Genomic DNA, 27045 nt, shown 5'->3' on the forward strand with positions numbered 1-27045 from the left:
GTAATACGCATTTCCGTGACGAAGGCATAGCTAGCTAGCAAACTGTAGGATGTAGTAACTACTAATAGTACTGACAGTAACTCGCGATTGAGTTGCAAACTGATGTGAATGGGCTCCAGTGCGTCATCAAGTAGGGGCGTGTCCAGGAGCTCAGGGGCTCCACTGCGTCATCAAGTAGGGGCGTGTCTAGGAGCTCAGGGGCTCCAGTGCGTCATCGAGCCCCCGTTTTAGCCCCGCCCAAAAATTCCGGAACACAGCAACGGTGAAAAACTGTCTAACTCCACAATTCAGTAATTCACAGTTCACAGTCTTTGTAATATGATTTAGCAATACATTTCTAACATTTATAGTGTTTAGATTTTTTTTTTAGAATTGCCTTTACAGGGACTTTAATGTTATCCACATTATATATTAAATTGAATGTAGAGGATTTTAACTGTGACCAGATGATTGACGGCAGTTAACCGGTGACAGGATGAACCAAAGCTATTCTGCTACACACCTCTTCACAAAACAGTACATAATATTAGGGCACAGTATAAGTAGATGAATTGGGACGCAGCAAAAATCTTGTCATGCGCACACACACACACACCAAGAAAGACTCAATCTCACATTTATATCTGTCTATTTAACTTCCTGACAAGACACTGTTGACTCAACAATGAGACACCATGTCGGACATGTGACTGTACTGTTGTTGCTCTCTCTCATGATCTCTCTCTCTCTCTTTCTTTTCCAGCTCTTACAGAAGCTGATGTACCCAAAAAGGCAGGAAAGGTCTCTGTCCAGGACTCGCCCATCACCGGGATCAACCCTTCATCTGACGCGTCTCTTTCCACGGCCAGCTTCATCATCATCATCCTCGCTCTGGGGCTGCAGTGGCCCTTCATCTGAAAGGCCACAACCACATACACACACAAAGATCATATGCACACACGGGTGAACATCATAAAGAAATGTCAGGCTCTTATTCCCCCCAAAAATCAAAAGAAAAAAGAAAGTATATATTGCATAACTAAAATTATGCATTTTGAAAATTTGGCATTGTATTTATTTAATTCGAAATGAAATACGGACAGTTTAAGCTAAAAGTGAGAGTTTTATTCATTCTCATAACTGTCATACAACAAAGAAAATCATGTATATACAGTATACAGTCATGATCAGAATTATTGGCACCCTCAGTAAATATGATCAAAGAAAGCTGTAAAAATAATCTGCATTGTTTATCCTTTTTATCTTTTAATCAAAAAATTCTCAAAAATATAACCTTTCATTGAAGTAAAACAATTGAAAGTGGGGGAAAATTACATTATGAAATAAATGTTTTTGCCAATAATTCTGACCATGACTAATACAAATATATATTATATATGTATACTGTATATATGCATGTGTATAAATTGATTTTGTGTTGTAATTTTAGCAAGCTACTAAGTTTATTTTATTTTATACTATTTTATTTGATTATTATTATTTGATTATTTGTTTTGTATTACAGTAGACTACTAAGAATTGAGTTAATTGCCATGGTCATGTTAATTGCCAATACTGTCATAATGCAAAAAGAAAGAACGAGTAATAATAATAATAAGCATTATGGTCTTAATGCAAAATCTAGTTTCTTATTTCCTTCTTTTGATTTTGGGGTTACACGTGACCTGGGCATTTCCTGACATATCAGTTCATATGACGTTCCCTTCACATATATCCCTAAAAATCCACATTTCAATGTTGTTTTATTATGTTCGCAGCCTTCTGTGACAGCCCTATTTGTGTGGAAGACTCTAGCAGGGGGACTAGCAGTGCTTTCTGGGGTTTAAGTGTTGACACTCTCCACAGACTTATTATATCAGAACTGTTATCATCACCGACTGGGACTGTGGAATGCATGACAAAATATGTGCATCTGTGGAAACATCGCTCATGACCACACAACAAAAAAGAAAACAGAAATCGTCTGCACTCTGCACAATAAGCAAGGGATATTACCACCACACACACAGAGCATTACTGAATGAAACTATGAATATGCACATTTAGTATGTATATAGTTTGAACTGGCGCTGAATTTATAGGACAACGAATGTTTATCTAAAGTATCACACAAACATTTTTTTAATATTTCATGAGCTCTTACTGAAGCCCACACAAACACACAAATATAGTTACACAAATCTTACAGCATATTGGGAATGTTCTGGGGCTTTGCCGTTTCCTGTTTGCACGGCTTCCATGGCTTTAAAGGGCTCGAAACATCCCTTAAATACTTAACACATTTTTTTTTAAATCCTGCATTTACCTCCCCAGTGCTCCGCCTTTCTAAAAAACACACACTTTAACTTAATGCTGTACATTTATTAAACATATTTGTTATATACTCTGTCATTTGGAGTATACTCGGTCAGTTTTATGAAATTGCACTAAACTTACTTTAAAAATGTTTCGTTTTCCCCCCCAAAAGTTTGATGCAGGTTTGCGTGAATGTTCTGTCATGTTTAATGAAAAAAAGAGAGAGAAAAAAAAAATCAAAAAAGGCTGTTAAAAATCCCACAGATATGCAGAATGCCTTTCTTTTATAAATAATGAACTTAAAGCAAAGCAATGCAAGAGGTTTAGAGATGCCAAATATTTTCTATAATAGCTTCTTTAGCAATGTGTTCATGGCAACATAAAAAAATATATATTTCCTATTGTATGTTAACTTTTTAAGAGTCAGTATTAAAACATTGCTTTAGTTCTTACACAGAAGCAAAGAGGGTCTAATGAGTCTCCAAACATTTTTTATGTTAAGCTTTTGTTGTTGTTTCTGATTGCACATGAATTGCTACTTTTGATTTTCTCTCATATCTCTCTGATGTTGGTTCTATAATGTTTTTATATGAACGTTCACAAATCTTCATACATTCTTAAACATTTGCAAACCAACCATTCAGCCTCAAATAACACAGGTACAACCAGGGTGTGAATTATGCAGGGTCTGGATCCCTAGGCTTGATGATGACCCCACAAATTTGACAAAACAAGGGTCCGGGGTTCTACCTGAGGAGGTACAGGAACTATTGCAACATAATGAGCAGTTTCCACTATAGGTCCAATATTGGGTTGTACTTTGACAAATCACAAGTCATGTCATTATTTATCTTTTGATCATGACATCACATATCACAAATGTATGTTAAAAAATCCTTTTAAACCTAATTGAACCTAACATTTTGGTTAATCACATTCACCCTAAGGATATTGATCAAAAATGTACCTTTTTGTTTTTAGCAAAAGAAACAAAGTCATTCTGTCAGGTTTTGACTTGACTTGACATGAGGGTAAATAAAATGAGTAAATAATGACAGAATTATATTTTTTGGGGTAAATTGTTCCTTTAATATATCACACTCTAAATATGTATCTATAGCAATTACTTTTCATAAAAAAAGAAAAAGAAAAGTTGAAGGTCACTGTATAATTCGCACCCTGTATAGAGTTAATGCGAATACAAAACCGATGTTTTTACGCCGCTGCAGTACAACTGTCATTTCTGTGTATGGCTGTAAAATGGATTGCGATTACAGTTTGTTTGATGTGTTTTATTTGTTTGTTCATGTTTTGGTTGGTACGGTTGAACACGTACGGCTCGGTGAATGAAGCTACTGAAAAACTCAGATATACACAGCGCATATAAAAAGTTGGTTAAACAGCTAATAAACTGATCATTTCAGAAAATTTCATGTTGAAAAAAAGTGTCCGTTTCTCAACACTTTTACACCATGTCTACATGTGAACAGAGTGATGAGACTGAAGCAAATAGAATCCATTATTCTCAGTGATGCTGAGCTGTCTAAACTGGATGTGTAGCGACACGACAAATTCCTGACTGTAAACGTCCGGTTTAGACATGGTGTAAGTCTCCATGTTTGACTAAACTTTCAGTCAAAGAAACAGCGTTAGTTTTGAGAGCATCTAAATGGGGGCTTTAAAAAGTCATTGAATTATTCAAAAACAAAATAAATGGTAACATACCTGTCTCTGGCCTTCTGAAAGGGCCTTGTTGGTTGTAAAGAAGACTTTTTTCTGTCTTTTTTTTTATCTCAGTGGATCTGTATCATGATATGTTGACCTGGTCCTCCTCATATTGTTCCAAACCCCCACAATCTTAGAAGAAAATCTTCTATATAGAACCTTAAAGTGTTTTGTCAGGTGCTTCATATAGAACCTTTTAGGGGTTCCCATCATGGGATCATTTTATTTATTTCATTTTAATTCATTTAGTTTTCATTCATTTTGAATTTAATTACATTTTATGAATTAAACAGCTCGTAAACTTTTTATTACAAAACATTTTTTTTTTTGTAAAAATTACATTTTAGAACTATTTAGAACCCCATTGAATCCCAAAAGTGTATTATGGCAACTCGAATCAGCAAGTATAGTAACATACTGTATTATATGGAGTGCTTTAATTATGTTTTTATTTCGATTTTTCGTTTAAAGATTTGGAACTTTATGGTAAGTAAATAATGACAGAATTTTCACATTTGGGTGAACTTTTCCTTTAAAGCCACACTGTTTTCTGTCACAAGGTTCATTTCTCTAATCCATCACACAGATACACACACTCTATTCAAGACATTCTTCTGATTAAATGGGTCAAAATCCACTGACAAGTTGATTTGAACTAGTCAATAGAATATTTTTAGAAATGGGGAAAACCAAAGGTTTTCTTTTTTAAACAATGCTTTCCTTAAAAGACCATCCTCGATAAACAGTCTGTACTGTTAAAATACTGTAATGTCTCTTTTTAGATGTTTTTGAATAAGCTTGAACGCACTGAGATATTGCAGATGGATAGCACAGTTTATATCTTTCTTTCAATGAACCCCTCATCATAGTGAATGTACAAAGTCATGAATTGCTGCAGAGCTTTTCTTGTCATCTATCTGGAGAACCAGATGCTTTTATGGAACCTAAGACCTCATTTTTTTCTGTTAAATGTGGAAAATCCAAGTCCTACTTTCCTTCCATCCATTTTGAGTGTAGCTTTTAGAAGCGATTGAAACATTTTTCTGCATTGAGGTCTGCACAGAAGTTGATGAGTCATAAATGTGAACCCACACAGTGTGAACACGTGATTATTTTTAGACTTTCATTGGCACGGTATTTCAAATGCCTCTTCAAGTTAAACTTTGGACAGTACTCTCTTAACCAAATTCATAAAGTTTCCTCATATGCTGAATCATTTTAAATCATTGGTTAAAATACAATTGATTTATATATAAATCTAGCCTTTAAGCCTTTAAATGAAATGATTTAAAATAATAAGAAACATAAATTTATGTCTTCAACAGCTGTGTCCCAATTCAGAGGCTGCATCCTTCGAAGACTGCATTCAAAGGCCAAATGTGTAACAGTGGCACAACAAAGGCCCTTTTTACACCTGGTATTAAGAAATGTTTTTGTCAATCCAATCACAAGTGGACAACTCTAAATAAATGTGTAAATGAGGTCTAAAACATTTTGACCTTGTCCACTTTCGACCACTTCCAGAGGTAACGCATTAAACCGCATTGCTAACGTTGTGTAAAATCTCATGTGGTCAAACAGCCACAAAAGACGGTCTACTGACCTAACGTGTAAACATTATGGGAAGCGCTTTTTACTTATTTAAACGTTGTCAGCTGAAGAATGTTTGGTTTAAAGAAGAAAAACATACCAAGCACAATGTTCTCTCATCATTCCTGATTTCTAACACGCACTCGCAGCGTTGGTCTTCCGGCTTTCCGAGCAGAAATGAAAACCACATGGTTTTCCGTCGTCTTCGGGCACGCATGTGTAAATTGTGTGAGCTTATTTTGTCCATTAGATCGAAAGATCTGAAAAAGCCCATTAATTTACCTGCCCATAGACCCTTTCCTGAAGAAATCAGGAAAGAAGTGGTCGAAAGTATATAAACGATACAGATTAAAACACCAGGTGTAAACGGGAATGTGTCTCCCTCGTTTACTTGTGATTAGATCGACCAAAATACATCTTAATGCCAGGTGCAAACAGGGCCTTTGGCTGTCATAATTCAAAGGCTCCTTCGAATGTGGCCAACAAATGCATCCTTCATTTCCCGGGCTGTGAAGGATCCATCCATTCTATCCTTCGCAGCCCGGGAAATGAAGGATGCATTTGTTGGCCGCATTCGAAGGAGAAAAATGCATTGCGCTTTGGTGACAGATTAACCATTTAAATGTAACTATTGGATATTATTCAAATCTATTATCTATTCAAATCGAATATCTAACGAAACAAATGTAAAAAAAATAAAGCGGTTCAAATGTTGTCTTATATCTTATTAAGATGCGATTTTATAGATGGTTTATACTCTTTATTATGTACATAAATGGACCATGGTGAACATATTTAGACAGGTTGTGAACCCTGTTTTGTTTTCACTCAGTTGAATGTAACTTTCAAAAAAGTCCAGTACAACTGACACTCGTCTATGTAGACTAGACCGTCCCATTTAACAATGTTCGGTTCAACCTTTGTGGTTTTTGAAAGCATGGCCTATGAAGTCTGTGTCCTTCAAAGGATGCATCCTCTGAATTGGGACACAGCTAATGTGTTCAACTTTTGGTAGTATGTCCTTAAAGGAACTTTCCTTGTACTCCATTTGGTCTTAATTTGGTAATAGTATTTAAAAAAAGGCATTTATGCTTTTAGGGTAAATGTTTATTTAAATTAAACGTTCCCTATGACGCCTTTAGACATTTTTAGAATTCTAGAATTTTGGATTAGTTACAAAACCTATTGAGCTGCTCTACGTGAACTTTTCTAAGCATTGCATTAATAATAATTGTAATAATAGATCAAGAATAATCAGGTCATGTATTTCTCTGAACATAGAAATTTAATCCCTACAAGGGCAACAAAGTGGTTTGCCTTCTGTGTCTTATTTTTTTTAATTCACTTCATTTGAATCTCACTTCTGGGGTCTTTCTCCGTCTCTCTGTCTCTTTCGGGCTGTGTGGAGGAATGCAGTTATTTGTGTCTCGTGTTCTCTCTTGAGTCGGTAGCGCTGACGGGTCAGTCTGGCCCACACACACGCGGCTAACGCTAATATAGCAGCTACTGGAGCCAACACAACTGCCTGGCCAGCATTCAGCCTTTAAATAGAACCAAATGAGAGACAGTAATGTAATCGAATGTGTTGGAGGATCTTACTCTTTCTATATGGCCCTCCCTGGATACCAGTAACTGTCCTTGCACTCGTTTCTTTCTCTTCTACAGGTGCTAAATTTAGCGCAATAAGTTTTAGCATATACTATGAATGAGATGAGATGCCAAATGTAAAAGTGTGAAAAAATTATTTGAAACAGAACTTTTTTTATAACATTATAAATATCTTTACTGTCAATTTTGATCAATTTATCTTTCACAAAAAATTTGTGACCCTAAATTTTTGTATGGAGGTGATCATGAATTTGATTTTGAAGTCAATGTCAACTTGTTAACTCCAAATAAATGTTAACTCCATTCCTATCTGCCTCGTTTTCTATTCCTGTTCTGTCTATCATGTTTTGTTTGTCTGATTGTTCATGTTATGTGATATCACAGACATCGTCTATTCATGATTTTAACTAATATTTGAAAAACCACTCCTGTCTAAACTGCCGTTGATAAAAAAACACACGTGTATCTTGATATGCACGGACATAAATATTTGCATAGATGTCACAAAAATATTTAAGACTTAATTTATTAAACACTAATGAACAATAGAGTAAATGACGTTTCGTAGAAATATGATTTTAAAGGCATCATGAAATGGAAGTTGCTTCCCTATTGTGACATATATCAGAGTAAAATAGCTTCCTGAAAAAAAAAAAACTAAAAAGAAAAGTAAGGCGGGACTTGATTTGGTTTCACTTTATTTTGATAGTCCCTTTAACACATTCTGTTGACTATAAATAGACTGGTTGACATGTAGTTGCAAAGTTTCTTGATGAAAAGGGACCATCACAATAAAGTGTTACCCTTGATTTTGTCCATCGGGAATAGATTGTATGGTTGTGGTTTGCTATTGGTCGATCTTATGTGAGTGACAGGTTGTCCCACCCTCGTGCCAGTAAATACATCATCAGAGAAGAGAACCGATGTACTGCAAGATGAGGGGGAAGTTATTTGGATTAGAGATTTATGAGGGTACATCAATTTAAAAATAATGAAATGCACAGATAAATCATATAAGTATACTACAATATTCCATAAAAAAATAAGAATTGTTCATTTTGATTTAATGGTGACATTAATGGCCCTATCCTACACCCGGCACAATGCAGTGCCAAGCGCGATGCAAGTGTTTTTTTGCTAGTTTCAGCCCGACGCAGTTATCATTTTCAGGTCCTGCACCACGTTGTTTAAATAGTAAATGCATTTAAGCCCATCTGTGCGCCCATGGGCGTGCTGGTCTGAAAACAAGGTGTGTTCTGGCACATTGTTGGCACGTTGCTATTTTGAGGCAACAGAAATAGACTGCGCCATTGACCAACTGAAACCTGGTCTAAAGTCAATGGCAATATTTTTTGTTATTTAAAGAGCACGTTAGTAATGTGCGCCTATAGGCGGATCCATAACGCGCATACACTCTGCTTATTAAACACACAGTGACGCACAACAGCACACAAACATGCCAAATATTTCAAATAAAAGGATTACAATGTAAAATATTATTATTGTGTACATAAAGATAAGGTGGAATCCGGCCTATGATCTGCTTGCGCACTTTTACCTCACGCACGAGCAGTTCCGTTTGCGTTCTGGAGACGGCTTCGATCTTTCCAATTCTGTCATGTAAATAGCGAATACACCATGGCGCGAGTGCAACTGGCATTTAAAGGGAATTGGAGATGAGACTCTGATTGGTTTAACGCACATAAATCCCAAAACACACCCATTACTCATTAAGAGAACAGGGACAACCTTTCTAGACCATGCGCCTGGCGCGCCGACCATTTTTCCCGTTGTTAAACTAGCAAGAGTTGATTCGGACACACGCCCTAAGTGAACTTGCGCCCTGCGATTTAGACCATGCACTTAGATCGTTAAAATAGGGCCCTAAAGCTTTCAAGTGGTATCTCATATTAGTGTGTCTTTGGCAACAACTTGTGATGAGAGATTTATAATAGTGCTTTCCACTTTTCAGATCGCTTTTATATCCACACAAAAAGATGAGTAAGACAACTCTGGTGAATATAAACATGAACTTAAACTCCCCTGGAGATTCACCAAACCGTTGTCTCACTTTCTCTGTCTCTACTCTGTTTGGTCAACATCGCCTTAATTCCAGTCAGATCCAGTAAGCTGAACTCTCCTGAGTCCAGAACCGCATTGAGACAGCTGGGCTGGAGATCATGACATGATCAAGAACTAACAGCATTTGGACTCAACTAACTAATGAGTATTTATGACTTAGAATCCATCCGGGGCTTTGGATCCTCCTGGATGGAGAAAGGAATGGAGAGAGAGAGACTGTGGTAGGAAAAACTCAGAGGAAAATCACATGCTTTATTTCTGCATTCCAAGTATTTGTGTGCAGTTTCACTTTGATTTATAATTTAGATGCCCACTGTCCAGTGTGCATATTGTGTTGCCACAAGGCAGAACAGAAAATATCAACTGTTTATTTGTGAAAAGATTGAGAAGCAGTGGAGAGCACGTTTGCTTAAGTTTCTTGCTTTTTTACAATGTCTATGTGAGAAAAAGACCCCCACATGTCAGAAGATATCAATGTCTCAAACTTTGTTTACATTTGCCAAGTTTCACTGTAAAACACACACACACAAAATGCTACATGTAAAGTCATCACATTATGTAATTTGGAAGAAAAAGTATATTCCCAGATGTCCCTGCCTGACACATCACATATAATCATTGTTGGGAGTAACGCATTACAAGTAAAGCTAGTTATGTAATCAGATTACTTTTTTCAAGTAACTAGTTAAGTAATGAAATTCAGACATACTATATCCGCCATGTTGTAACTGTCACATGACCTACAAGTGCCAGCATGCATCGTTTCACTTCCATTTATAAAATCCCTCCCATGGCCTCATGGGATAGTAAAGTGTCCATCGAATGCGAACTTCAAAATCTCGGCAGAATTAGTAGGTTATCCAGGGACTTGTTGCCTATTTTTTAAAAAAAAATTCAAATACTATGTATTCAGATATACTATTCTTTTGGCGTACTATTTTCCGCATACTAAATAGTAGGTATTCTAGGGAAGTGTTTGATTTTGGATGTAGTGAGAGTGTTGAACTTTCTTCTCCTGTGTCCTATTCTTCTGCAATCCAGAATGGCAGCACACCTGAAAGGTTTGTTTGAGATGCGCCCTCTACTGTATAGATATGAATTTGCATTTCCTTCAGCCTGAGGCTTATTCATTTACCTTCACTTCTCTTTATATTTGCCAAAAATAGAACTTTAGTTGTTTTTTTAATTAAACAAGCAAGCCAGCCCAGGCAAGAAAAAGTAACGCAAAAGTAACAACACGTTATATTCCATAAAAAAGTAACTAAGTAACACAATTACGCAATATTGTAATAAATTACTTTTAAAAGTAACTTTCCCCACCACTGCATATGATTATATTTTATTTAAACAGTTTTGTTTCTTATTTTGTTATCAGTAATGTAAATTAAGGTTTTGTGTTACATTTTAGTGTAATGTTATTAATGTTAGTGTTGTTTTGTGTCTTTGTGTGGATGACCCAGTCCGCCATCTACTAGTATTGATGATGTTTTATGGACAGGTGGGAATCGGTTCATTTTAAAGTAAAAAGTAGCTTGGTATAGTAACAATATTTATCTTAATAAAATGTACGGTTATAACTTATATCCCATAATACTGGAAACTTATTTTTACAGTGAATTTTACATTAAATTTACCTGGATTTATATATATATATATATATATATATATATATATATATATATATATATGCAAAATTCTGCAATCAAGTCAGATCTCGGAGACAAAATATTGATTTTATAGCCTTGAGCTCTTATGTCTGTTTTATTTCTCTCGCTAAGGAATTTTAGAAGAAACATTGGCGACAAAGTTGATACTTAACGGTGAAGTACATCATTTCTGCACTTCATTTTAATATGAATCATAACTCCAGTATGGCTCTCAAATCACATTCAGGCTTATATAGGCCTCAAAGCATGTAGCACATGGTTTGAAATTCTCTCCATGGTTTGAAGCATGAATGACATTTGTGAAACGGATGAAAATTTCCATCATAGCTCTCAAGACTTTTGTATGGACAGTGCCACTTTATGGTTACACATTATTTTGTGCACTTTAGACATTCTATTAACTATAAGTTACTTTGCAACTACATGTTGTATGTTTGTAATTACATACAATGTCTGTTGGTGGAGCATCACAATAAAGTGTTATTAAAGTATATTAAGCAGACAGTCTACTAATACTCTAATGAGAATTAGTTGACGTAGTTGCAAAGTTACTTATGTCTAAAGTGGATCATAAAAATAAAGTGTTACCATTTTTTTCCATTATGGAAAAGTGTACCTTGGACAATCTCTTTTTGTACTCTACAGAAGAAAGAACATCCAAAAAGACATAAGTGTATGATGACAAAATGTTCATTTTTTGGACGAATTATCCTTTATGTCTCCCGAGCTTTCCTTTGGGTCTATTCAGAGAGTAATGAGCTCATGAGTGAAATTGACCAGAACTAGAGAACTGTAGAATGGTCTAGAGATGATGCACTTCAACTTTATGCACTTCATCTATTTTTTCCCTTTACGTGTCTCGCTCTCAGTCTCTGCAGTAGCTGGAGGGTTGAACTATTAATTCATATATGAGTATTTGAGGGGCAAACGGAAATAAACATGGACTGTTAAGCTCCGCGTCCAAAGCAAGATAATAAAGGTCTATCCCACAGGAATGTGGACATAGTCTGAAGTTTATTAAATGAAAAGACAGAGGGATTGGAGGAGCTTTTGAAGCAGAGAAATAGGAAGAAGTGAGTGTGTGTGTGTGTGATGATCTCTGTATCCGTCTATCACTCTGTGGAATGCAGACACTCAGTAATACAGTACAGGAGCGGCCCAGAACGATTCGGCTCAATATGGGCTCATTACGACCGGATGAAGGCTCTGTGGAGCGACTGAGATGATAGACGAGAGAGAAAGAGCAAACGAGACATGGATGATATATTATCTTGACAGAGGTAGACAGCAAAATAGAACTTCCCTGTTCTTTTATAATATGAACAAAAGTTATGTTTCTTTTTCTAATATAAACAGCAATGATTTATTGTGTTTTTGTTTTATTTTTGAGGAGGGATAAAAATAAAATCACACTGCAGAATCAAAAATGCCTTTTTTGAGTTGACCTGATATTACTGGTATAAGACCAGCATCTAGAAAGTCTATAATAGTCATCCTGCTTTACCAAAAATACCATGCTGGTCAACAATTTAAGTCAGAAAACGTTTGCTGGTGAAGAGCATGTCCATGCTGGTGTACCAATGGGACCAGCAAGATGTAAAATTCTTGAAAAGATTAAAAATATTTCTGTGAATTTGTTTTAGTCTCTAATGGTCACAATTCCATTTATTTGATCAAAAATACATAAAAACAGCAATATTGTGAAATGTCATGACCATAAAATAACTTTTTTTATGTGATTTATTCCTGTGATGACGAAGCTTCAGCAGGGCAATATCCATCATTGGCATTGAGGGGGACAACAAGTCCCCCCAATAATTAGAAATGGATAAATTGTCCCAAATTGTTTAAAAGTTGGGCTGGGTAACCTTTGCGGTCTAATAGCAATCATCGTCAATGTCAAATTGTTTGAGATTGTCAGTCAAATCCAAGAAGGCGGCCTTATTCACAGAAAACGAGTGTGAATTCCAACATTACTCTTTAGTTTTAGCAGTGAAAGTGTGCATTCTGTGTTGCAAGATGTAAGTAGCTAAATATTTAATATTTGACAGCCGTTCTATGATGAAACGTTCACCTACCGACAGTAATATCCATTGATTCAAACAACTCAACCTTTTTTTATGACATTTTTTTCACTTGAAAAGATGCTATCATTACATGATTCATGTAGGCCAATTCATATCATAACTGAATGTGGCGAAACAAGAAACATTTTGCGCTTTTTGTTCAAATTATTTGCTTAAAATCCTTTTAATCCTTTAATTATTTCATTCCTGATGAATCAGAAAAAGAAAACATATATATTTCTTGCTTGTGTTTTATCTTTTAATCAAATGTCATCATCATATTTTAAGAAATCATTACTATCATTTTGATGCGTTTACCATTATTAGAATTTGAAATTGAAATTTGAATTAAACCATCTGACTGGATCTCCTCCATGCATCAATTCCTTTAAATAAAAAAGACCAATAGTTAGACCCGTAACTTGATGGCTATAAATACACATAGACAAGAACAGAGCCAATTACAATATAACAAATTGAGCAAAGAGGCACATGACATGATCACATGAGGAACAGGGGATTCACATGATATAGCCAGGAACATAACAAAGTAGGAACATGGGCTGCGGACGAAATTGCAAACTCTCTTGAGTAGGTACTTATTTTGAATAAGTATTTACTCCACAACCACTAAAAAATTACGTTCTATATAATATGAACGTGTGTAGTATAGTTGCATTGCTTCTCTGCTATTCACAAATCCTCTCCCGTAGCCTCATGGGACAGTCCATCATATGCACACTTTAGAACTCACCGGAAGTAGTAGGTCATCCGGGTTTTTGCCTACTCTTTTATGAGTACTGTGAATTCGGACATACTTCTTTTGTCACATACTGTTTTTCGCCTACCGTATAATAGGGAAGTATGCGATTTCGGATGCAGCCATAGAAATGAAAATTACATAATAAAAGATATTAAAATAAATACTACTTCATAATTGCTTGACTGGTACACCATCTTTTTTCCCCCCACAGAGATTGTTGCAATGCATTCTGGGATTGTCTTAATGGAGGATGCATGCAGTACTGGGCTGCGTTTGAGTCCAATTTTTTATGGCTAACTTCCCTCCGTCTCGTTCACTCGGATGTAAAGTCATTGCTTACGGTGCATGAGTACACACTACTGGCGGAACCCTAAGCCCTTGGTCACTTCAAATCTGCAGTGTTTAATAATGATTTATTATTTACAGTTTTTTTTTCCTTATAAATTTGTTTTACGCACCATTTCATAGGCCTGTATTTATGCTTGTGCTGTTGGAGAAAACATACGAAATTACACAAATGACAATGATAACATTACAATAAACTATAACAGTCAGCTTAAAGAAGCTACAAGTATTACGTTGTCAAAAGTAAAAATAACGCCAATATCATACACTAGAGTTGTGTGAGGTGGGGGTAAATTAAGCATGATCTGCTGTGACATCAGAGTCATGTTGCATTGTGGTCTATGGATCTGCCTGAAGTGCATATTTTAAATAGACCTCGAGGCCGGGTCTGTCCTAATAAACTTCCCTCGTCCACTTGACGAAGTTGAACGAGCTTCAAAATTGCGGCAGGGAGTGTATGTCTAAAAGTGGAGTTACACGCAGCCCTGAAAGTACGGAAGAAAGAAAGAAAGAAAGAACAAATTCCTCAGGAGTCATGAAGTGTTTAATATGCAAAGACAACTGAATATTGTTCTCTTGTTAAATGCATCTAATATATGTAAATTTATTTCGACTGATGACTCTAAAGCATCTCTGAACTATTTTCTAAACACTTCCCAAAAGCCCTGCAGCATCTCCCAAGTTTTTCCCTGGGAAAATGCATTACTGTGAGAAATGTCTCACATATTTTGCAGATGAAATAGTCCTCAGGGAGCCTAAAACAACTTAAGAACTCGTTTTACATATTAACCGATTCGTGACTCTGTGGTCATCCACGAGTTCTCCTCCCTCAGAGCTTGTAAGCATCTATTTTTAAACATTACTCACTAAACATGAATCAATGTTTGAACGTCTTTCATATGTCTTTCTTCTTCAATATGTCTTTGAAAGTCTGCATTCCCCGCATCGTTTCAGCTCAAAGCGGATCAGATATCAGTGATTCTCCACTCTGTGGATCCAGCCACTGGAGTTTTGTAAATTTTCCCAGTTCTCCCAGTACAAAAGAGCCCATTAAACACACATGAATGGTTAGTGTGTACACAGAGTTGTGCGGAGTTAAAAGAAAGAGATCTTTCATAGGAGATACACTGCTTCTCTTTCTCTTTGATTCTTTTTCCTTGTCTTTCTCTCTTTGCAGCTCATGAGCAGAGGCTTGGACAGTTCGCTCTGAAATGGAAATGCAAGTCTGACACATCTATCTGTCTTTATTCATCCACCTCTTCATATGTGTGTGAGCTAATAACTGTACATTCCCTTGTGTATACATGCATACGTGAGAGCACAAGATGGGGATTTGTGGTCTCATTGATCCAGTGTGTTTAAGAATACAGGGGCAGAGAAGCCAAACCCCCCTCAGGGCCAGAGACACCCTCCAATCAATACTGAGAAAGATCAGCCCTCCTGCCTGAAGCACATTCTCACTCACTCAATCGCTCACTCACTCACTCTCTCACCTATCACTCGCTCGCTCGCTCACTCACTCACTCACCTATCGCTTGCTCGCTCACTCACTCACTCAGTCACTCACTCATCGTTCAATCGCTCACTTACTCACTCGCTCACTCACTCACTCACTCACTCACTCACTCACTCACTCACTCACTCACTCACTCACTCACTCACCATTTACTGAATTGTAATTCAAAAAAATTCAACAAAGGTGATTCACTGTGCTGGGTAGATTACTTGCTGATTCCAAATTACATGACAGAAATTGTAGTTAGTAATGTAATCCATTACATTAAACATTTAAGGTCATTTTTTGACCTAACTCATTAAGAGGATAATCTTTTAAGATTTTGAAACAAAAATTTCAAAAATAAAAAGGAGAAAGAAAATATATTTCAATATTTATCAACATGAAGTGTATTAAATATTACATTATGCCAGGGTTTCCCAGACTGAAGTTTGTGATGGAACTGCTGGGGGTTTGTGAGTTTAATAATACATTTTTATTTTTATTTTTAGTTAGTTAGTTATTTTTAATTAGTTTTAATTAAAATTAATATATATATTTTTTACCTACATGTCATGTGACTATTAACCGACATCAGAGAACCGTGAACTTCATTTTATTAATTTATTATATTTTTATTATTGACTTAATATTATTGACCTAACTTATTAACTTAAAATCTCAGAATATACTTCAAGTAAATAAATTAGGTCAAAGAAGTTAGAATCCCTGCATTGCATGTAAAAATGAAAGGTGAATTTTTGCATTTTAATGTGTTTGAAAGACAAACACCTTCCAAAGACATAAGAAGTTAAATTTGGTGCTTTTTTAATGGGTTAAATTACAAAATGAGTAATAATTCAAACATTTTGAACTTTCTGAATGAATATTAGTAGTGCAGGCTTTTTTTGTAAGGAAAATTTTATAGATAAAAAAGTAGGAATATGAAATGAATTATGATCTATCCATCCATCCACGTCCGTACGTGTCGACATTCAAATGGCAAATTACAATTGCCGTTCTGGATTCTGTTTGCTTCATCAATTCAAATTCAATTCAAATTCAGTTAAATGAAATTGAATTCAATTCTGAATGGCATTCAACCTGCTGCCAGAAGTACTAGTAATTATGCAATGTACCTTTAAGACCAACAACAGAGGGTTAATAACAGTGGTAATGTTGTTTTTCTCAAGAGTCTGTACCAAAATTTACAACTTAAACTTAATTTCCCCCATGTTCCTTGGCTGTGACTGAATTTTGTGGCATAAATGCCGGTAGGAATGACACTTCATGCTCTTTATGTTGCTGTGTCTCAGTGTTGCACTATTCCACTCTTAAAAACCAACTCTCATGAACATTACGCTATTCACATTCAGACCGCCTGGCTTTATGATTATACAGAGGTCATTAGCTTGTGGCAGACCTTTGCTCAATCATTCAGGAAGCATGTTGTGTTCTGCTGAGACTGTGGTGTGTGGTTGATTTTTTCGTAAGCGTACATCGGCTACGAGAAAGATTTTCCCATGAAGCCGTTTTCTTTAATTGAGAACAAAAGGCCTCAACAGCTCTTTCTTGTTACAAAATATCTTGAGATAAACATTGTCAAGGCATATGACACTTATTTGTAGATCCTTCTCAATGGTTTAGATGTGTATTTAATTGGACTGAGAAGATTGTTTGAGCTTGGCAGACTGTTTGGCACAAACACTTAGATTTATCAAGCGTTTTATAGTGCCATGGAAGAGATGTGATGAAAAATCCATTTATCAAAATGTCAGCGAGCCATTAACGATATCTTATAATAGCAGTCAGCTTGTGAGAAACCGATGCTGTGGTCCTCTTCTCTTTAACTCTTCCTCCCTGTCCCCGTGTCCTCTTTCTTTCCAGTTGGATGTTTCTTCTTAACACTTTAACGGGTCTTTCAACTGTTTGGTAGATGTAACCGGTCCTACTTGACCTGGCGTCTCCAGCCTGGGAGGCGAGCGCGCTAACAAGGACGCTAAAGACCACAGTCTCTTACTAGCTTGCCTCTGTTACACATTTTCTGTAAACTCAATATTTTTGTCCAGATATTAATTTATTGAGAAATACATTGTAAATGCAATATCATGACTTGACTACACCTGTTTTATAATGAGCATTCATTTTTTGTTTCATTTATTTTATGCATTTGTTATCATTTATGTGTATTTATTGCATTTATATATGCATTTATCATAAAAACTGGGAATTTTCAGTTTACATGTAACACATTTCCACAAAAATAAATGTGCTTCATAAATAAAATGTTCGGTCTCACTTTCTATTAGTTGTCTTTAAAGGGGTGGTTGAATATGACTTCACTTTTCTAACTTTAGTTAGTGTGTAATGTGTAATGTTGAGCATTATAACGCTCAAAGTTCAAAACAAAGGGAGATATTTTCTTTTACAGAAATGGCTTTTTAAGGACTACAACAAACGGCTGGTGGGGACAACACCAGATTCCGGGTTAGTGACATCACTAACCCTATAATTTACATAAACCCCGCCCCTGGAACACGATTTATAGATTATCAAGACAGAATATGCTAATCAATGACTAGAAGATAACTACACATAAGCTACATAAATTCACCAACTAACCATTCAGAAATGTTGCCTACATGTTGTCACTTCGTCTTGAGTCTCTCCATCTATCGGTTTGAACATAAAAGGCTGAAAGTTTTAGAAATGTTCAGTGCATGTCTGTGTGAGGTAAAAGGACACAAGCTGTTGAAGCTCCGCCCCCTGTGCCGGGAGCAGCAGCTCATTTGCATTTAAAGGGACAGATACAAAAACGGTGTGTTTTTGCTCACCCTCAAAAACTTTAACATGCTATATAAAAATATCTGTGGGGTATTTTGAGCTAAAACTTCACATACACACTCTGGGGACAACAGAGACTTATTTTACATCTTGTGAAAAGGGCATTATATCACCCCTTTAACTACTATGTACTAACATTTTAATAATTTGATACAATGCACTTATTGTGTACATACATGTTTTTACTTTGTAGGCTACTTACAGTATATTGATACCTGCATGTAATTACAGCTGTAATTAAATCTTTTGCCCCATCCCTTACCCCTTAAATCAGCCTTAAACCGTCCCTTACCACCAAACCTGTCCTAACCTTACCCATATCCCACCTCAATAGTGGCAAAAGTGTTTTGTAATACAACATGATCACAACAAGTACACTGTACTTATTTTTTGATGTAAGGACATAGTAGTTAAGGACACCTAATATAAAGTGTGACCAAATGTCCATTTTCTTTTTGTGTACTACAGTATTGACATTTCCTAGTAAATCACTGCTGAAATCTGTATCTAAAAAGCTCAGTATGATACACAAGAGCATTCAGCTAGACAAAAGTGAGATTTTTGTGTAGAAAACAGACAGTGTCAACTATAAAGTAGAAAACACATGCAATTTGTATATAACAAATATTTCCATGGAGATAAAACATTTAGATTTTGACCAGCGTGGCTCACATGATGCACTTACAGTATAGACAATGTTAAGACTGTTGTGAAAAAAGTGGTTGAGAAAACCTGCATTACATGTGAAAATAATGATTAAGCTGTTTACACTCGCATGTATTCAAGGAAAATATTGCACCATATTTTTCTTGAACAGTTTTCAAAACTTACACTATTAAAAAATCTGGGGTCAGAAAGATGTTTTTGAGCGCAATTAATGCTTTTATTGAGTAAGGATGAATTAAATGAGTCAAAAGAGACTGTAAAGACTTTTGATTAGTTAAAAAAATATATATATTTAAATGCAGTTCCACAGGTTCTACAAAATTATTGTTTTCAACTGATAATAATGAAATGTTTCTTGAGCACCAAAGCATATTATAATGATTTCTGAAGGATCATGGGACACTGAAGACTGGAGTAATGATGCTGAAAATTCAGCTTTGCCATCACAGGAATAAAATATATTAAAATATATATTAAAATAGAAAACATTATTTTAAATTACAATACTATTTCACAATATTACTGATCAAAAAATTGATTAAATAAATGCAGCCTTGAGCTTAGCATAAGATGCTTCTTTCAAAAATATTTAAAAATCTTACCGACCCCATACTTTTGAATAATAGTGCATGAAACCAACATGATCTGTTTTCATTAAAAGAGCTGTATTAAAGGGAAAACCATTTATTTCCATACAAATGTCACCGCACAACAAGAAGTTAACTTTTCTCATTAAATAACATCTCAATCGTTCGGAAAGTTTTGTAGGCGGATGCAAAGCGAACAAGGGAGTCAAGTCACGATTTAAAACCATAATGCTAAAACAGATCAAACACAAACAGACTGTTTATTAAGAAGCCTTATGCTATTGTGTGTACGTTTCATCAAATGACGTGTGTATGTTGTGTATTCCAGGCTGTTGGTTTATCCCCCAGGACTCAGTTTCTTTGGCAGGACTCTTCCCGCTGCTGCTTTGTATCTGGACACAAAAGCCACACTTTAACATGTACGAACGTCACTGCATTATGACAAATAAGAGAAGTGTTTCTGGACCCTTTCTGCTTGTGAAACGTTAGTGTATCATGTCCATATTTTATGTGATGAACTACCACCGTAGTTACTCTTCTAGGACACCTGTGTGAATTTGAGGGGGACTGCTTTCATGCACCCACTAAAAAGAATTTTGGGACCAGTTGGTTAAAAGTAAATGGCTCAGGACATTCAGGAAGTTTGTTCTGAGAACTCTGGTATTATTTGTTTGCAGATGCCACTTGGTTTGATATATTGTTGCAGAGTCATTCCAAAATGTGGCTAAGTGTCTAAATACACTCTTAAAAACAAAAAGGTTTCAAAAGAGGTTTTTCTTCTGTGTATGAGAGAGTGTATGTTGGCCACTGTGAATTCTGTCACATGCACATGCTGTAAATAATTATTTAAAAGTGCTTTAATGTTACAGAGCTTTCAGTAGTTTTGTGAGTCACTTTGTCATTTTGATAGTTGTTCGTTTTGTGGTGTGCGTGTGTATGTGTGTGTGTGTGTGTGTGCGCGAGCGTGTGTGCGTCCCACACTCTAAGGAGTGTGGGACAGAAGTGTGGTTTCTGTCTCAGTAATTACTTGGCTTTTCCATGCCAGCATGCCTGGAGACACACCAACACATTCCTACCATCTCTCTCTCTCTCTCTCTCTCTCTCTCTCTCTCTCTCTCTCTCTCTCTCTCTCTCTCTCTCTCTCTCTCTCTCTCTCTCTCTCTCTCTCTCTCTTCCTTTAGCTACTTTATATATGTGATCTCACTTTTTTGCTGAACACTTCTCAGCTTTCATATTTCGTTGTTTGTGCATCGTCATTCTATTTGCTGTCACACCTCTGTTTATTTTTCAAACTCTTCAGCCCAAATGTGGTAAAACCTACATTATGGGGACAAAATGTCCCCACAAAGATGGCAATATCTGAAGCCTTATCCTTGTGGGGAAATGTTTTGGTCCCCATGAGGAAAACAGCTTATAAATCATACTAAGTGATCTTTTTAGACAATTTAAAAATGCAGAAATGTTTCTGTGACGGGTAGGTTTAGGTGTAAGGGACAGAATATACAGTTGTACAGTATAAAAATCATTATGTCTATGGAGAGTCCCCATAAAACATGTGTAACGGACATAGGCCAGTAAGATCTGTGCATAACCTCACTCCTCTGGCCTCGAGTCTCTCTAGCGACTGATGCTAGGCTGCGGTCTTTAGCGTCCTTGTTAGCACCCGCCGTCCACGTCAGAGACCCCGGTTCGAATCCCGCTTGGAGCAGGTCGAGTAGGACCGGTTAAATAAGAAAACCCAACGTGTGTGTGTGTAAAGAGGAGGGCCTAAACCATCATACCCTTGATTTCACATCAATAAATCTTTGTCCTTTGTACCACACCAATACCATCATTGTTATCATATAAAGCTTATGACTAATTCTACAATAATTTTAACCCTGCCCTAAAATAAATCTTTCCTTCTTGGATGTCACTGAAGGGAGACATTCACTGACACGATGTAATCTCTAGCTCCTTACCCTCACCTTAACTATCACAATTAAGTGCCTGACTAAACCCCGACCCTATAACCCTTAACCTAATTACTGTATAGCCATATCCCTAAAACCAAGTCTTGACCCTCAAACACAATTGTAAAGGGGTCTCAGAAAGTGAGGACCGGCCAAAATGTCCTCACTTCACTCAAACTGGTGCTCACAAAGATAGTCGTAAAAGTACACACACACACACACACACATGGCTCCTGTTCCTCATTAGGCAGAAGGCTCTTTCATGGTCAGATCCAATAAAACTTGAATGCGTCTGTCTGGAGCAAACATGGGCAGAGAAGCTTATTTGTGTAATTATTGCAGCACAACCCCGTAGCAGATCTTCCGCCACCTGCCACGACAACCACTTCAGCCCTACAGGGGCTCGACCACAATACCCCACGTCAGCAAGCCCACGTCACCGTGAAGAGGGAACTTCAAATAGTATTATATAATGGTTTAAAATGGAAATTGATTTCCTTTTGGATTCTGCATTCAGAACTCTGTGTCATATTGGCAATAAAGCCAGGAAGAGCAGGTCAAGCGCTTCTCACAGATGAAAAGTTCTATCTATCCATCCATCAGTCCGTCTGTCTGTCTAGGATACATTGGATACAATGGATCAAAAGTGACAGCAAATACGTTTACATTGTTATATAAAAAAATCTATTTCAATTGCTGTTTCTTTCTAATCATCAAAGAAAGAAAAAAAAACATGGTTTCCAAAAAGATTATTATTATTCAGCACTTTTCAACTTCTTGAGCAGCAAATCAGCATTTTAGAACGATTTCTGAAGGATGACCTGTTTTCATGCCAACGTTTAAAGTTTGCCTTTACAAAATGTCCCTTTTCTTCACTGTCAATATCACATTCAGCTATCTTTGGATACATCTTTTTATATTTGGAAATTTTTTTATGTAGAACAAATATTTTCAAGTAGTGCGTTAATAAACTAGTAATTCATTTGGAACTCACATTTGACATTTATCAAGAATAATCTTCTCTAATTTTGTATCATTTTGAAATTCACTGTCCATTTTATCTCCTTTATATGCACTCTACTGTGGCCTTGTTGATTTCTAAGAAATTTTGTCACATAACTGAGATCTGCTTTGAGTCTTCTGACCCATGAAATACCCCCTCTGGGTTTGTGCACTCACTGTACATGTACTTCTGTGTTTATTATGTGCAGTACTTGATTCTTGTATGTAGAAACCTGTCAACTGTCAAATAGTATAAATGTACTTTTTTTTTTTTTTTTTTTTTTACGTCATCTTTCTACAAATATCTCCAGATCCGATCAGAAGAGTCTAATAAAAGATTCAGCTGTGTAGATGATTCATATTTAGAATCATTCGTTTTTTTTGTCAGACTGACTATGCGTCTTTTTTGTGACATCAGACATGTTATGTTGTGATGACCAGTCAGATGAGTGGGCATGGATGAGTCAGCCCTCTCCAAAAGGCTTTGATCACATGACCGGATGGACCTGAACAAAGGTCCCAAACCACTGCATTCAGTGGCTTTTCGGCTCTCCCAGGGCCTGACTCACTGAGAGCAAGCTGAACACGCACAAAAATGCCACAAGGCAACCTTGTCCAGTGTGAGACCAGTGCATGGGTCAAGACCAGCAAATCTGATGGACCTTTGGTAATGACTGCACCATGAAATTCAGCTCTGCTTAGTTGAGTTCTGCTTCTGTAGGAGAGGATATGCCAGCGCTGTTGCTATTCTTGTTTAGATAAGCTGAATTTGCTCCACTCGTTCTCTGAAATGGCATCTCGCTGTCTCTCAGGCTCAACAGAAAAACTCCATGTTTATGCACAGGCTGCCATATAAAACTGCATCAAGGCATTTGTTGAGAAAATGATATAATGCTGGTGAATTGAGCCAGTAGAAATGCCTCCTCCTCACCTAGTTTTAAATTTATTTTCACTAGCTTTCAACAAGTTATAAATTCATTATTTACTGTATTGTCTGTATTGTCTTTTCTATTCTGCATGAGCATATGTGAATTGTACAGCACATTCGGTCAACCACGAGTTGTTTAAGAATGTGCTTTATAAATTAAGGAAGGAAGAAAGAAAGAACAGTGAATTCAGAGTTGAATCTGAAGTCTGATTCATTTGGTATAATCGGGCTTGTTGGAGTCATACAAATAAAATTTAATGTACATTTACATTAACATGTACATTTGAGTTGCACTTTAATGGAGTCATCCTAATTGAGATTTCTATTGAGTTTGTTCCAAATTTTTAGAGTCTATTTTAACTAAAATATTTCATCATGTACATGAGTTTCAACAAAACTGTGTACTGTAATTTTGCTCTTACACACACACACACACACACACACACACACACACACACACACACACACACACACACACACACAGTGTATTCTATTTTAAAATAAAATTTTAAAAAAATGAGAAAGACTTTTGGCAGTGTGCAGACATACACAATTTCCACATCAACCGATACAGATACTTTAGATGTCGATGACACTGTCTGATTCAGATTTGTGTGAAATGTAAATAAAGCCAGAAACAACATAATCATTATCTTAACTGCCAGAGGAAAGAAAGGGCGAAGCATTTAACTAACTGTGTGCCTCTCTGTGAAAGCGTTCTAACCGGCCACACCCCGCTATTCACTCACACAAATGTCCCTGGCAGCTCCGCTCAGTTGTTACGCAAGTATAATGTCTTATTGCTCACCCATGTAAGTGTGCCACTGTTTTTCACTAACCTGTTCAAATTCGCTTTCCTTTATTCTCTTTTCAGCACTACATTTCCTGGATTATCTTTGTAATATTCCGTCGACTCTTGTTTGTGGCCCTGGGGCCGGTATTTTCTCTGTGTTTCCTGTCAGATTTGTCAAACTGGAGGCCGCAGACATGACTCAGAAAACACTGCGTCTGTCAAGGAATAACTACGGTGGTGTGTGTATTGTCACAGGCGAGCTGCAGCCTGTTCAAAAATGTACTGCATCTTTGAAGCATGTCAAGATCTGGCCTGTCCGCAGAGGGGTTGACAGTCTGGGACCGTAATAAATATGGCAGAGTATTACATTTAGCCATGAAATAGAGAGGCTGGGACTCAACCTTGTTATTTACCTCATAAATAATTCAATATAATCTTCCAACTCTCTTATTGAGAGGCGTTTTTGCGGCCAGTAGAAAGGAAGATAATTCCCCTAGTCCGAAAAACCTGAATTTCACTTTATACAGTAATGTTTTATTTGAGAATCTTTAGAATAATCTTACAAATACTTTAGATTATATTTAAGATTCTATAAGTGCTTTAAGATTTTTATTATAGGCCTAGCCTACTGTTAATCACTATATCCCATAATGCAACATGCTTGACCTTGACCTTCCATGAACACCAAACAGGAAGCAATTTTAGTTGATTGTTAGCTGTGATAAATGATCGGATCTCCAAAAGTAAAGATGTTTTTTTTTGGATTGGACTTTTTTTTTTTTTAAATGCAACATTTTTATTTTCTAATTGATAACGGTATTCTTCTATATTTTTCTTGATTCTCTTTTTTTAAGTCGCACACAGGCCTAACTGGAAAAGGTTAAAATCCTTGTTCTTATTTGGGACGCATCAGAACAGAGATTAACATTCACAATAGGCTTGCTGAAATGAGGTCAATGAGGTCACGTGTTTGAATTTGTGGTTGAAGTGATTGAATTTTAAAAACTAATTAGACCCAATTTAGTGTCATTCTGCTTCACTTGGATGTTAATATCAGGTGTACGCGAGGCCAGGATGCATTCAGTGTATAGCCTACATTTCATTTTTATGTCCTAATCCTATAAGCAAATTCCCTTTAGGATTGTTTAGGATTGGTTCCAAAGTACGATTCCAAACTGAATCCTTTAAAGTACTTTATCCCTTTGGACTGGACAAAAATCCAGCATAATGACATGTCAAAGTAAGCTCAAAACCAGAGTTTCACTAAATTACATAAGGAATCTCAGAGATCCTTATCCTGTCCTACAGGAGAGCCTGTGGGGAAATGGAATCCCGTCTTCATTGGCCAGCGGGATGATTTGATGCAACATCCTGTGGAGGATCGCGGCGGCAGTGGCAGACGAACCCGATGCCCTGCAGTTGGTGCCTTCGCTCGCGCGCCCGCCCCGCTCCGCCTCGCACTTGACCGAACGCGAACGCGAGCGCGAGCGCACAGACGCGTCTCCGAACTGTGAGCTCCCGTGAGCTTGTGTCATTCCTCCCTCTCCGCTCCGTCATCTCTCACACAGGATCGCGCTCTCCGTTTTAATTCAAGCTGTTGCCACTGAATAAGACACAGCGCGTGGGAGCGAACCGGTGCGCTTTTGGAAACGGCAGATACATTTCGCTGTGGATGCGTTTGTCCGCTGCTCTTCGCCATTGGATTTGATTCGCACATCACGCTTCTTTCTTCTGTCCAGGATGGGGTTTGTCGTACTGGTGCTTCTGTGCGCTCTCACCGGGCTGGTGTTCGGGGAAAGTAAACCCAAGACATGCTCGGACATCAGGCAGTTCTACAACAGCAAGGGGTTCAATCTGAACGGAGTCCCGCAAACGGAAATATCCGGTAGGTGAATCAGTCCTGCTGTTATTCTAGATCTCAGCGTGAATGACAGTTGTGAATGAAGACATTGCATACAAAGGCGAACTTTAATGCAAGTACCTACATTGCGATTAAAATGTATTTTCATCTTATGTTATTATCAGCAAACTTCATTCAAACACAACACAGTGATACAGTAATTCAAAGTGCAATAATACAAATATTAAAAAGGTGGCAAAGTATACAATTAAAAATAATTCCTACTGGTCAACTGTTGTCAAATGCTATGATTATATATATATATATATATATATATATATATATATATATATATATATATATATATATATATATATATATATCCTGTCTTGCACATGTATTTGACATTCCCACAGGTATTTGGACTTTATATTTTTCCATGACTCAGGATTCCATAACAGTTTCCTAGACTGTTTTTTTTTTTTTTTTTGTTGCTGTCATTTGGTTTGAGTGTGTGGCATGGTTACAGAGATTTACTGGTGATTATGAGCTTTCTGCTGTTGCTTCTGGTGTGTGTGTGTGTGTGTGTGTGTGTATCAGGGTGAAGTATTGTCTGTCTCATCCAAAGTTGCTCCATGAGGGTATAGAGTTTTCACTTTTGATGTTTAAGGAGTAAGTTGAAAAGATAAACCTCGCCAGGTGTTCTGTGTGGTAAAGGTGCTTTCACGCACAGAAGACCTTGATTTCTCTTTGTTTCATTGAATTTTTCTATCACTGTAGATTCTGTGCTCAGCACT

The 27045-nt window shown here is 36.8% G+C and overlaps 2 protein-coding genes across 5 annotated transcripts in view; both read left to right on the forward strand.

The window, feature by feature from the left end:
- The window catches only part of gpc5c (glypican 5c), a 123833-nt gene extending 121402 nt beyond the window's left edge, over window positions 1-2431 (forward strand). For all 4 annotated transcript variants that reach the window (XM_079875465.1, XM_079875464.1, XM_079875462.1 and 1 more), the window contains one exon: window positions 743-2431. In XM_079875465.1, the coding sequence (XP_079731591.1) occupies window positions 743-897 (155 nt within the window). In that variant the 3' untranslated portion in view covers window positions 898-2431. The remainder of the gene's footprint in view (window positions 1-742) is intronic.
- A 23322-nt stretch (window positions 2432-25753) lies between these two features.
- Window positions 25754-27045, forward strand: part of gpc1b (glypican 1b) — a 92898-nt gene continuing 91606 nt past the window's right edge. Inside the window, exon 1 of the mRNA XM_079875671.1 lies at window positions 25754-26293. Within this exon, the coding sequence (XP_079731797.1) occupies window positions 26149-26293 (145 nt within the window). The 5' untranslated portion in view covers window positions 25754-26148. The remainder of the gene's footprint in view (window positions 26294-27045) is intronic.

This window comes from Squalius cephalus (assembly GCF_949319135.1).
Source record: "Squalius cephalus genome assembly, chromosome: 7".
NCBI lineage: Eukaryota > Metazoa > Chordata > Actinopteri > Cypriniformes > Leuciscidae > Squalius > Squalius cephalus.